Source organism: Schistocerca serialis, chromosome 3 (assembly GCF_023864345.2).
Source record: "Schistocerca serialis cubense isolate TAMUIC-IGC-003099 chromosome 3, iqSchSeri2.2, whole genome shotgun sequence".
Taxonomy (NCBI): Eukaryota; Metazoa; Arthropoda; class Insecta; order Orthoptera; family Acrididae; genus Schistocerca; species Schistocerca serialis.
In genome coordinates, this window is record NC_064640.1 from 130,061,951 (window position 1) to 130,075,678 (window position 13,728).

Sequence of the window (13,728 nt, forward strand, 5' to 3'; positions counted from 1 at the left end):
GTAGGGTTTCACAGGGATCGAAAGAAGGGTAGAGCCACGGGTCGTAACACATCTGAAATGTAACGTCAACTGTTCAAAGTGCCGTCAATGCGAACAAGAGGTGACTGAGACGTGTAACCAATGGCACCCCATAGCATCACGCCGGGTGATACGCCAGTATGGCGATGACGAATACACGCTTCCAATGTGCGTTCACCGCGATGTCGCCAAACACGGATGCGACCATCATGATGCTGTAAACAGAACCTGGATTCATCCGAAAAAATGACGTTTTGCCTTTCGTGCACCCAGGTTCGTCATTGAGTACACCATCGCAGGCGCTCCTGCCTGTGATGCAGCGTCAAGGGTAACCGCAGCCATGGTCTCCGAACTGATAGTCCATGCTGCTGCAAACGTCGTCGAATTGTTCGTGCAGATGGTTGTTGTCTTGCAAATGTCCCCATCTGTTGACTCAAGGATCAAGACGTGGCTGCACGATCCGTTGCAGCCATGCGGATAAGATCCCGGTCATGTCGACTGCTAGTGATACGAGGCCGTTGGGATCCAGCACGGCGTTCCGTATTACCCTCCTGAACCCACCGATTCCATTTTCTGCTAACAGTCATTGGATCTCGACCAATGCGAACAGCAATGTCGCGATACGATAAACCGCAATCGCGATAGGCTACAATCCGACCTTTATCTAAGTCGTAAACGTTATGGTACGCATTTCTCCTCCTTACACGAGGCATCACAACAACGTCTCACCAGGCAACGCCGGTCAACTGGTGTTTGTGTATGAGAAATCGGTTGGAAACTTTCCTCATGTCAGCACGTTGTAGGTGTCGCCACCGGCGCCAACCTTGTTTGAATGCTCTGAAAAGCTAATTATTTGCATATCACAGCATCTTCTTTCTGTCGGTTAAATTTCGCGTCTGTAGCACGTCATCTTCGTGGTGTAGCAATTTTAATGGCCAGTAGTGTAGTAATGCCACGTTGCAAAATAACCATGTACCCCAAGGCATACTCTTGGGACGCTCAGCCAGACGTTTGAAACAGTGTGAAATAATATTGATCAGACCAAATGAATTTCTTCCATTGCTCCATAGTCCAGGTCTTATGGTTTCGGTACCAAGTTTCCCTTTTACCGTCATTTGCATCTGTGATGAATGGATTTGGAATTGTAGCTAGTCTTGCACTTTCCTGTTTATGGAGCTCCTTTCGTGAAGTTTTGGTGCTGACAGGGTTTGTGAGTGCGAAATTCAGTTCTACAGTGACTTCTGCAGCTTTCGTCCTCTTACTTTTCGTCACAATCCTTTTCAATGTCCGTCTGTCACACACTTTCGTCCGAATTGTGACTTAGTGGATGATGGTTTTCCGCCTTGCCTGTATGCCATATAAATCTTCGAATAGGTGCCTCTTGAAACAAAATCTCTACTCCCTTAGTCCAGGAAGTACCCACCAGTTTGCTCACGTCGGAATTCACTTAGGCTGTGCGGGTTTAGCCGAGCGGTGTGAGGCGCTGCAGTCATGGACTGTGCGGCTGGTCCCGGCGGAAGTTAAGAGTCCTCCCTCGGGCATGGGTGTGTGTGTTTGTTCTTAGGATAATGTAGGTTAAGTAGTGTGTAAACTTAGGGACTGATGACCTTAGCAGTTAAGTCCCGTAAGATTTCACACACATTAAAAAAAAAAAAAATTCACTTAGCTCCGACATAATGAACTCACAACTACACAGAACACTGTTATGACCACGCCTGAGCCTTCAATGTATTGAAGACATTGCACAGGTGACGTTAGTGGTCAAATACAACAGCGCAACCTAAAGGCTTGGGTAGGATCTACACTTATAATCAAGCATGCTTCTCTCGCATAGTTTCCATATTTTTGTCCAACCCCTGTTATTAACGCTTTCTTTCTCCGATGTGCCATTAAGGATGTTAGTTATTGTAATTATTAGGTCTGAAATCCTTTCCTCTCTGAAGTCAGAACGTAATTTGGTTCAAATGGCTCTGAGCACTATGGGATTTAACTTCGGAGGTCATCAGTTCCCTAGAACTTAGAACTACTTAAGCCTAACTAGTCTAAGGACATCACACACATCCATGCCCGAGGCAGGATTCGAACCTGCGACCGTTGCGATCGCGCTGTTCCAGTCTGTAGCTCCTAGAACCGCTCGGCCACTCCGGCCGGCCGCTAGTACCAGAATAAGTGAAAAAACATATTACTCAAAAATGGTTCAAATGGCTCTGAGCACTATGGGACTCAACTGCTGAGGTTATTAGTCCCCTAGAACTTAGAACTAGTTAAACCTAAGGACATCACGAACATCCATGCCCGAGGCAGGATTCGAACCTGTGTCCGTAGCGGTCTTGCGGTTCCAGACTGCAGCGCCTTTAACCGCACGGCCACTTCGGCCGGGAATATTACTCCTTTCAACATAAATCTAACGTAATTTCCAAGACGGCAAAATTAGATAATCACACAGAGGTGTCTTTCTTCCCACTTACCATCGACGCTGCCGGCAGAACGTAATTTATTTTGCCTTTGAAGGGATTTCTCTATCCTAAAGAACCCGCAGGTGTGCCCCGGATGTACCTGTTGTTAGGTCGTTCTTGCATCGTGCGCTCTCTGAATTTTAATGGTAAACCTCTGTGTGTCGCTAAACGCTTTAGCTGCAGTTTCTGCGAGTGAAGAAGGATGAGCGTCGCCGGCCGCTGTGGCCGAGCGGTTCTAGGTGCTTCAATCCGGAACCGCGCGACTGCTACGGTCGCAGGTTCGAATCCTGCCTCGGGCATGGATGTGTGTGATGTCCTTAGGTTAGTCAGGTTTAAGTAGTTCTAAGTTCTAGGGGGCTGATGACCTCAGATGTTAAGTCCCATAGTGCTCAGAGCCATTTGAACCATCTTATGGAAGAGCGTCCCAGTGACTCTGTCACCCACACAACTCTGCTTTGAATTTTATCTAGCTCCTCTATGAATGTTGATTCCCAGACTGACAATCAAACGATCCGCCTGTTGGCTTTTATCCCGAGATCTGTGGCCGATGTTTGTTTAACGATTTTCTGATGTTGCGTCACCACGAATGGCTGGTGTTGTCAAATATTCATCCTCAATTGCTGGCGGCAGACTCTGGAGAACGCGTCTTTGATAATGTCGACCACTAATGCTGGTGAAACGTTAAAAAAAGGTACTTAACAAACATCGACCGTAGATCCTGAGACGAGAACCAAAGGCAGTACGTCAACAAGTGGACACGAAAGTCTCAACGATTTTGTAATGTCTGTATGTTGCAGTCGGACATCGTGCACCAGTCGGTGTACGAGCTGGTGCACTCGGAGGACCGGGAGGAGCTGCAGCGGCAGCTGATGTGGAACTCGTTCCTGCCGCCCGAGTCGGCCAGCATGGCGCTGCAGGACGCGCTGGTCGCCGACAACTGCCACCTGCTCGAGCGCAGCTTCACCGTCCGCTTCCGCTGCCTGCTCGACAACACCTCCGGCTTCCTGGTGAGCCTGCGGCCACACACCGCTACTGCTCTCTTCAACCTGCTCTATTTTACGCTTACAGGACAACGTTGCATGCATTTTAAAACTTTCTCATGACGCGGACCTGGTGTACCATCAGAACCAGACTTTTCATGTGAAGGCAGACTTCAGCACGTATCTTGATTGATGCCCAAACTCTTAAATACCCCCACAAAAAAGTCCAACTTGTTCATGATCGCAGGACAAGTCATTCATTAAACATGGTGTCCGACTAACCAAGGAAAATTGGGGTTTAACGTCGCTTGGCGCTCGACTATTGCAGGTACAAACGAAATGGGCGAATAGAGGACAATGAAACAAGCAAATAGTCCTAACAAACATAGGTCCGGGCCGAGTGCCCGCGTGGTCTGAGGCTCCATGTCACGGATTGCGCTGCCCCTCCCGCCGGAGGTTCGAGTCCTCCCTCGGGCATGGATGTGTGTATTTTTCTTACCATAAGTTAGTTTAAGGGGGACAGGACGTCAAATGGGCCGACTTGGAGCAGGAGAGGCACGACAGAACATTTTAATTTCCACTGTCTATACTTTTACAAGTAAATTCATAAAACTTTGTCAGCATGACCAGAAAGGATTCAGGATTCACACTCGTAGCAGCGGAAGTTCAAAGACATAACAAAATAATTTTTTTACATGTGAAATTTCATCATGTTTTTCACTTACTATTGGCTGCATTTGTTGATATAGGTACACTTTTCTTCATAAGTAAGAGAGAATGATGAATTTTGCACAGCATACAAACCATACTACAGGTGTCTGAAACTTTAGAATCTATTTAATTTATGAAAAAATTAATGAGCTGTTACATTTTAAACTTTATGTTTAGAAAAAAATGAAATTTTATAGTTAATTATCTCAATTTTTACCACAGTTTTTAATAGATTTGGAAAATTCTAGAGTTTCACACACCTGTAAGTATGGTTTGTATGCTGTGCAAAATCCATCAAAGAATCTCTCTTACTTGTGAAGAAAAATGTACCTATAGTCACAAATGCAGCCAACAGTAAGTGAAAAAATGATGAAATTTCATATCTAAAAAATTTTTTTGTTATTTTTTTGCACTTCCACTGCTATGAGTGTGAATCCTGAATCCTTCCTACTCATTTTGACAAACTTTTATGAATTTATTTGTAAAAGTATAGACAGTATAAAATAAAATGTTATGTGGTCCCTCTCCTGCTCCAAGTCGGCCCCTTTGACGTCCTACCCCCTTAAGTAGTGTGTAAGTTTAGGGATCGATGACCTCAGCAGCTTGGTCCCTTAGGAATTCACATACACATACACACACACATAGGTCCGAAAACCAATGATTTCGCTGGTACGACGTACTACAACTGTGTACGTGAACACCTTGAAACAGTTCCAGAGGACTGAGTCTGGAGATATGCACTTGAGGACAAGCACACTACAATAAGTGTTGCACATGGCCACCTTTCACGTGACTTCAGCACGTCTCTTGATTGATGCCCATACATGATCAAAACTCCGGGCGTGCTCCGAATGCACTGGTAACCACTCACAATGAGATCCAGAAATTCATCGATTCAATCAGCAGAACTGGAATAGACCAAAGCTCTTAAAAAAATGGAAACGAGCGTATGGCATCGCTGACCGGGAGGACCCTATTTGGGGAAGTCTGGCCGCCAAGTGCAAGTCTTACTTCATTCGACGGCACATTGGGTGACTTTCGCGCCGGTGATGAGGATGAAATGATGATGAGAACAACACAACACCCAGTCCCTGAGCAGAGAAAAACTCCAACCCAGCCGGGACTCAAACCCGGGCCCGCTTGCATGGGAGGCGAGCACGTTACCACCCAGCCAAGCAGGCGGACACCAAAGCTCTTAAATACCCCACACAAAAATATCCAACGTGTTCAACTCGGAGGCCAAGGCCACGATATTGGAAAGCAACGATTGATGCACTTGTTGTCGAAACGCTATTTACCAGTTCTTAAGTATCTGAAATGTTACGCTTCACTTCTGCTGTTTCAAAGCAAACGTAACCTTACACAATGACAGTTTTGTAACATTGGCATTTGCGCATACGTCGTATTGATGAAATAATTAGTTTCCAGATCCTTATTTACCAGTGCTATTTGCCTATTTTATTCTTATCTTTTCCTAAACTGTATACAGGGTGTCCCAGATACGTAGCGACAGTCTTCGAAGGGCTATAGAGGGAGTCTTAAGGAATAAATCGAAGATAGGAACCCGCGTCCGGAAACGTTATCCAACGACGCTACAGAGTATTGAGGTTATCGCCGGCGCCCACCCATTCGGCAGCAAAAGTGACTTTATACGCTGACGGATCTTAGGTGGAACATCTCGCAATTTAGTTTGTTATCCAGTGATCGCCATTGATTGCCACGATCGCCAGTGAAGAAGATGGAGCTAGCTGCTGCATAGAAATGACTTGTCTCCTATGACTGCAATGCTCGGTTGCTTCGGTGGATGACAATTCCGGACACTGGTACTTACCCTCGATTTGTTGCTTTAGTGTCCGCCTGCTTAGCTGGGTGGTAACGTGCTCGCCTCCCATGCAGGCGGGCCCGGGTTTGAGTCCGGGCTGGGTTGGAGTTTTTCTCTGCTCAGGGACTGGGTGTTGTGTTGTTCTCATCATCATTTCATCCTCGAAGTTTGTCGCAACATTTATGGGACACCCTGTGTACGAACATACAAATGCTGATCGCTACTGAATACTTTTCTGCGTACTGCAGTGAAACACAGTTTTTTTAAAATAATTATCCGATTTGAGATGATTGTAGCTTCTAAATGAGTGAAGAAGGAAACTTGCATCAAATTTCAACTTGCACACAGGACTACAAAGTTTTAATTTTCATAAAACCAGCCGATTTTATAAGAGTATAGCTTTCACATACAACCTGGGAATTCTTCTTAAAAATACGTTTAGGATCAATGTCTTCATTACTTTTCACCAACAAATCTTGTGAAAATCTACTGAGCGTGTGTTTTAAAGCACTGTAATTCCTGTATTTATTGTCCGTATAAGGTTGAGAATGTGGACGTTCCTCGAGATCTCAACGTCTACCTACCATTTTATACAAGAGATGAAAGTTAGCACAAGTATGCTTGTAAAAAGGGTATCGTATTTTATTGTATTTGAGTGTCACCCTTCTACCTGTAAATTAAGAACTGCTCTGCTCCGAAACATTATTTGTTATATTATTCCATTCCTGACCCGAATCTGTAACAACTGTGAGTGCATCAACTTCAAGTAAATAAGCTTCGGAATTATATGCTATAGTTAACGGCAAGTCGTCATTGAATACCAGGAAATAAAGCGGCACGAGTATGAAACCTTGAGAATCACTCACCCGCTACAGTAAGCCAGACGGATGTAGGCTCATTTCCTGTTACATGGTATTGTAAGGCAACATTCTGTTCCCTACTGCTGACATAGACTGAAACCACCGGAGTGCTTCAGCGCTAATTCTACTACAATGATACTGTAGTTTGTTTGACAGTATATAATAATTCGAATGATCGTAAAACTTTTCATAAGCCACAACGGGTAACCGATGGAACCCGGTTTTCGTCAATGCTAACTGATTAGCCATTCCTGAAGCCAAACTGCGCTTCTGCCAATACGTTCTGTGGGAAAAGGTCTTAAGTTCTGATAGAGAACTGCAGCACCATTTCCCCTTTCAATTATCGAACAAACGAAAGGATGGCTGACATAGCGTTTAGTGTATCTGGGATTGTAAGACAGTTAAGAACCTTAGACGCCAGAACGTCATCTGGCCCAGACGGTATCCCCGTAAGATTTTGTGTTGACTATGCTACAAATATAGCACCATTCTTATCCGTCATCTATCAGAGATCATTGGAACGGCGGAAAGTTCCACGGGACTGGAAGAAGGCCCAGGTCATAGCAATCTATAAAAAGGGTAGAAAATCGAATGCACATAATTACCGGCCAATTTCACTGACATCGATTTGTTGTAGAATCATGGAACATATTTTGTATTCAGACATAATGACCTTTCTAGACTCTGAGAAGCTCATCTGCAAAACCAGCACGGTTTTAGGAAACAGCGTTCATGCGAGACACAGCTGGCCCTCTTTGTGCACGATATACAACAGGCTCTAGATACCGGCTCCCAGGTTGATGCCATATTTCTCGACTTTCGAAAGGCGTTCGACTCAGTTTTGCACTGTCGCTTGCTACAAAAAGTGCGCGCTTACGGTCTATCTAATGACATATGTGGTTGGATAGAAAGTTTTCTAACAGACAGGGAGCAGTATGTCGTCCTGAACGGGGTAACTTCAACAGAAACGAGAGTAACTTCAGGTGTGCCCCAGGGCAGCGTCATAGGTCCTCTGCTTTATACGATTTACATAAACGATCTGGTTGATGGTATTGACAGAGGCCTTAGACTGTTTGCCGATGATACTGTAGTCTACAGGAAAGTAGTATCAGACGAAAGTTGTGAACAAATCAATGAGGATTTGCAGAAAATAAATGCGTGGTGTAATGACTGGCAGTTATCTCTCAATATTAGTAAGTGTAACCTACTGCGTATAACGAGGCGAAAATCCCCATTAATGTACTAGTACAAAATAAATAATCAGTCTTTGGAAGCGGTAACATCAGTGAAGTATCTGGGTGTGACTATTCGAAATGATCTCATATGGAATGATCAGATTACACAAGTAACGGGTAAGTCGAACTCTAGATTGCGGTTTATTGGTAGAATCCTGAAGCGATGCAGTCCTTCAACAAAGGAAATAGCTTACAATACGTTAGTTCGTCCAGTCTTAGAGTATTGTTCGTCTGTATGGGACCCTTACCAGTTGGGTCTGATTCAAGAGATTGAGAAGGTCCAAAGAAGAGCGGCAAGATTCGTGACTGGTACATTTAGCCATCGCGAGAGCGCTGCAAATCTCATAGAAAGTTTGAAGTGGGATACACTTGCAGATAGACGACGCGCTAAATTCCGAAATCCAATCTTCACCGAGGATGTAGAGCATATATTATTACCACCAACTTTTAAATCGCGTAATGATCATCATTCAAAGATGGGGGAAATAAGAGCTCGTACTGAGGCGTTCAGACAGTCGTTTTTCCCTCGCGCGATCCGCGAGTGGAACAGAGGGGGGGGGGGGGGGGGGAATATGACTTTGGCGCGAATTGTGCCCTCCGCGACACACCGCTTGGTGGCTAGCGGAGTATATATGTAGATGCAGATGTAGATGTAGAAGTTTTGGTGTGAGCAGATCTAACTTTTCTAAGTGTGTCCTTCGTCTATACTAAAGTACACTGCTGTACAAACTTAAGGACGAAAGTAGATTTTGCATGATGTGTCACTGTCAAATACCATAGCTCGATGGAACTTGGACCATATATAGAAAGACCTGCTACAATATAGTACAGAATGTAACTGGAAGAAGTACGTGTGGAGACGAACAAAAATGATACTTTTGTTCAGTGACAATAAAACAATGAAGTCATCACGATTCATTGTGGTCCCCTGGGCATTACAAAAGGCGAGATGTAGTATTCATTGGGTGTGTGATCATCACAGACGGCAACGCATGGTCTGCAGTGTGCTTCCCTGCTGGCCACCAGCTTCGTAAGGCTTCGTTTTGGTAGGGCGTTCCGTCCCTGCACCAGAGCTGTTGAGTACTGCTGGATGACTGATTGTGCATGTGTATGTACTGCAGTACGTGTACCCAACCCATCCCACACGTACTCGATGGGATTTAATTCGGGGGAACGGGCACGCCAGTCCAATCGGCAAATATCCTCTCATTCCTCTCATTCCAAGAGCTCCTCCCCTGCGCTGTTGGATACTGTCGCGCATTTTCATCCATAAAAATGAAGTAAGGGGTGAGTGCACCCCCGGGTAGATGCACATGGGGAAGGAGTACAGTGTCACAATAACACTGACCGGTGAGAGTACCATGATCAAAGATCTGGAGGTCACCACGCCCATGCAACATTGAGCCTCTCAGACCATAACACCTTGACCAACAAAGCATTTAAGTTCGACAAAGTTTCAGGGTGCATTCCCACCCCTCGCCATACGAGGGTAGAGCCCGCTCTCATCCGAGAAGGGCACGTGATCCCACTCCTGGTTTGTCCAGTCCCTATGCTCCTGGCACCATCGCAAACCGTGCTGCTGATGTGCGGGTGTCAACGGAACACTACGTACTGGTCGTCGGGCGAAGGAACCGCCCACACGCAGTCGCCTGATTACACAGATAAGTGAAACCATTGTTTATTATAGGAGAGCTAATTGAAATTGTCAACCATCACTTAATGCTGCTCCTGGTGACCATTTACGGGAATTGAAAAGTAGCAATCTTTGCGATCTATTTCGGTGTTTCACACTTCATTGAGAAGACTGTCATTAGAGGCGGTGACATAGTTGAATAAGGACTGGGGAAGCCCGTTGAAGGAGACATCCCCATCACCAATTGGACAACTGAGGATGTAAATCAGAATGCTCTCTGTAAGTCCATCTTTATACAAGATACTTCGGCTGTTCAGTATAAAATGTCAAATCTAAACGCCTCCATCCGTCTAAATTTCCAGTTTTATTTTAATTGTGCAACCAGTTTAAAAGCTTACCGAAGTTAAGCGTTGTCGGGCTGGGCTAGCACTTGGGTGGGTGACCATCCGGTCTGCCGAGCGCTGTTGTCAAGCAGTGTGCACTCAGCCCATGTGAGCCAAAGTGAGGAGCTACTTGACTGAGAAGTAGTGGCTCTGGTCTCGTAAACTGACACACGGCCGGGAGAGCGGTGTGCTAACCACATGCCCCTCCATATCCGCATCCAGTGACACCTGTGGGCTGAGGATGACACGGCGGCCGGTCGGTACTGTTGAGCCTTCATGGCCTGTACGGGCGGAGTTTTATTTATTTATTTTATTTATTTACTCGTCAAGTTCCGTAGGATCAAATTGAGGAGCAAATCTCCTAGGTCATGGAACGTGTCAGTACATGAAATTCAACATAAACGTAAAAACAGATAAAGATAAATGTTCATTAACCTTAAAAAAGTCAGTCTATAAGTTTAAGTAAACGCTATCACCAATACAATAAAAATCAGCTTAATTTTTCAAGGAAGTCCTCGACAGAATAGAAGGAGCGACCGATGAGGAAACTTCAGCTTCGATTTGAAAGCGCGTGGATTACTACTAAGATTTTGAATTCGAGTGGCAGCTTATTGAAAATGGATGCAGCAGTATACTGCACACCTTTTTGCACAAGAGTTAAGGAAGTCCGATCCAAATGAAAGTTTGATTTCTGCCGAGTATTAACCGAGTGAAAGTTGCTTATTCTTGGGAATAAACTGATATTGGTAACAAGAAACGACAATAAGGAATATACGTATTGAGAAGCCAACGTCAAAATACCCAGACTCGTGAACAGAGGTCGACAAGAGGTTCATGAACTAACACCACTTATTGCCCGAACCGCCCGTTTCTGAGCCAAAAATATCCTTTTAGAATGGGAAGAGTTACTCCAAAATATAATACCATACGACAATAGCGAATGAAAATAAGCAAAGTAGACTAATTTTCGTGTCGAACGATCACTCACTTCTGATACCGTTCGAACAGCAAAAATGGCAGTATTAAGTCTTTGAACAACATCCTCAACGTGGGCTTTCCACGACAGCTTACTATCTATCTGAACATCTAGAAATTTGAACTGTTCAGTTCCACTAATCATATGCCCTTTCTGTGAAATTAAAATGTCAGGTTTTGTTGAATTGTGTGTTAGAAACTGTAAAAACTGAGCCTTACTGTGATTTAGCGTTGGTTTATTTTCTACAAGCCATGAAATGAAGTCATGTACTGCACTATTTGAAACCGAGCCAATGTTGCACACAACATCCTTTACTACCAAGCTAGTGTCATCAGCAAACAGCAATATTTTAGAGTTACCCGTAATACTAGAGGGCATATCATTTATATAAATAAGGAACAGGAGTGGCCCCTGAGTTTAGTTTAGTTTCAAATCTACACTACGCGATCTTCACAGCCCCTGACCGGCGTGTAGAAGGAATCCCATCATTGGTCCAGTTAAGATGGGGCCAGCATGTTGGGCAGGGGCCCTGAAGATGGCGTAATGCATCGCTGAAACTGGTTCACAAATGAAATAAAACTACACTACTGGCTATTAAAATTGCTACACCAAGAAGAAATGCACATGATAAACGGGTATTCACTGGACAAATATATTATACTAGAACTGACATGTGATCACATTTTCACGCAGTTTGGGTGCATAGACCCTGAGAAATTAGTACCCAGAACAACCACCTCTGGCCATAATAACGGCCTTGATACGCCTGGGCATCGAGTCAAACAGAGCTTGGATGGCGTGTACAGGTACAGCTGCACATGCAGCTTCAACATGATACCACAGTTCATCAAGAGTAGTGACCGGCGTATTGTGACGAGCCAGTTGCTCGGCCACAATTGACCAGACGTTTTCAATTGGTAAGAGATCTGGAGAATGTGCTGGCCAGGGCAGCAGTCGAACATTTTCTGTATCCAGAAAGGCCCTTACAGGACCTGCAACATGCGGTCGTACATTATCCTGCCGAAATGTAGGGTTTCACAGGGATCGAATGAAGGGTAGAGCCACGGGTCGTAACACATCTGAAATGTAACGTCCACTGTTCAAAGTGCCGTCAATGCGAACAAGAGCTGACTGAGACGTGTAACCAATGGCACCCCATAGCATCACGCCGGGTGATACGCCAGTATGGCGATGACGAATACACGCTTCCAATGTGCGTTCACCGCGATGTCGCCAAACACGGATGCGACCATCATGATGTTGTAAACAGAACCTGGATTCATCCGAAAAAATTACGTTTTGCCTTTCGTGCACCCAGGTTCGTCATTGAGTACACCATCGCAGGCGCTCCTGTCTGTGATGCAGCGTCAAGGGTAACCGCAGCCATGGTCTCCGAGCTGATAGTCCATGCTGCTGCAAACGTCGTCGTACTGTTCGTGCAGCTGGTTGTTGTCTTGCAAATGTCCCCATCTGTTGACTCAAGGATCGAGACGTGGCTGTACGATCCGTTACAGCCATGCGGATAAGATGCCTGTCATCTCGACTGCTAGTGATACGAGGCCGTTGGGATCCAGCACGGCGTTCCGTATTACCTTCCCCAACCCACCGATTTCATATTCTGCCAACAGTCATTGGATCTCGACCAACGCGAGCAGCAATGTAGCGATACGATAAACCGCAATCGCGATAGGCTACAATCCGACCTTTATCTAAGTCGTAAACGTGATGGTACGCATTTCTCCTCCTTACACTAGGCATCATAACAAACGTTTCACCAGCCAACGCCGTCAACTGCTGTCTGTGTTTGAGAAATCGGTTGGAAACTTCCCTCATGTCAGCAGGTTGTAGGTGTCGCCACCGGCGCCAACCTTGTGTGAAGGCTCTGAAAAGCTAATCATTTGCATATCACAGCTTCTTCTTCTTGTCGGTTAAGTTTCGCATCTGTAGCACGTCATCTTTGTGGTGTAGCAATTTTAATGGCCAGTAGTGTAGAAATTTAGACTGCCGAAGGTATTTTGGTTTGAAATTTTAAATCAGAATGGGTCCTGTTTGAGAAGTTAGCGGTGCGAGATGTGGGATGTGGTGTTGCAGCGGCTGGACATCCGCGGCCGCGTGAAGGTGCTGCACGGCCAGAACCGCAAGACGGAGGAGCCGCCGCTCGCGCTGTTCGCCATCTGCACGCCTTTCGGGCCGCCGTCGCTGCTCGAGATCCCGCACAAGGAGGTCATGTTCAAGAGCAAGCACAAACTCGACCTCGCCCTCGTCTCCATGGACCAAAGGTACGTACACCGCTTCTCTCTTCTTGCTTCTACCACAGGCGAATTTTGATATTACTGAGAATATTTTTTTTTATGTTGCTGACCCCTTCACATGAACCGTAGTAAGACAGATACAAATAATTTACGACCAGTCTCACTACTTACCTTTTACTCAAAGATGCGGAAAAAAAACTATGGAAGAATCTTAACATACATCTCTCAAAACAAAGAAATTGAAACAAAATGGTAAAATGCTTTGTGTCTTGATTTGTTTAACCCTTTGTCTCCTGACATAAGAAAATTTTTACTTTTTAACATTTTCTTTGCAGAATTTATGCTTTTGTGGCCTCAAATGTCGGTAGGATTTTTTGTAAAATTTTATTTTATTTTTTGCAA

General features: G+C 45.0%; 1 protein-coding gene across 1 annotated transcript in view; it reads left to right on the top strand.

Annotated features, from left to right (window-relative positions):
• The window catches only part of LOC126469827 (circadian locomoter output cycles protein kaput), an 825,094-nt gene that overhangs the window by 770,043 nt on the left and 41,323 nt on the right, over nucleotides 1-13,728 (top strand). Inside the window, exons 5-6 of the mRNA XM_050097116.1 lie at nucleotides 3,272-3,481; nucleotides 13,166-13,353. Of these exons, the coding sequence (XP_049953073.1) occupies nucleotides 3,272-3,481; nucleotides 13,166-13,353 (398 nt within the window). The remainder of the gene's footprint in view (nucleotides 1-3,271; nucleotides 3,482-13,165; nucleotides 13,354-13,728) is intronic.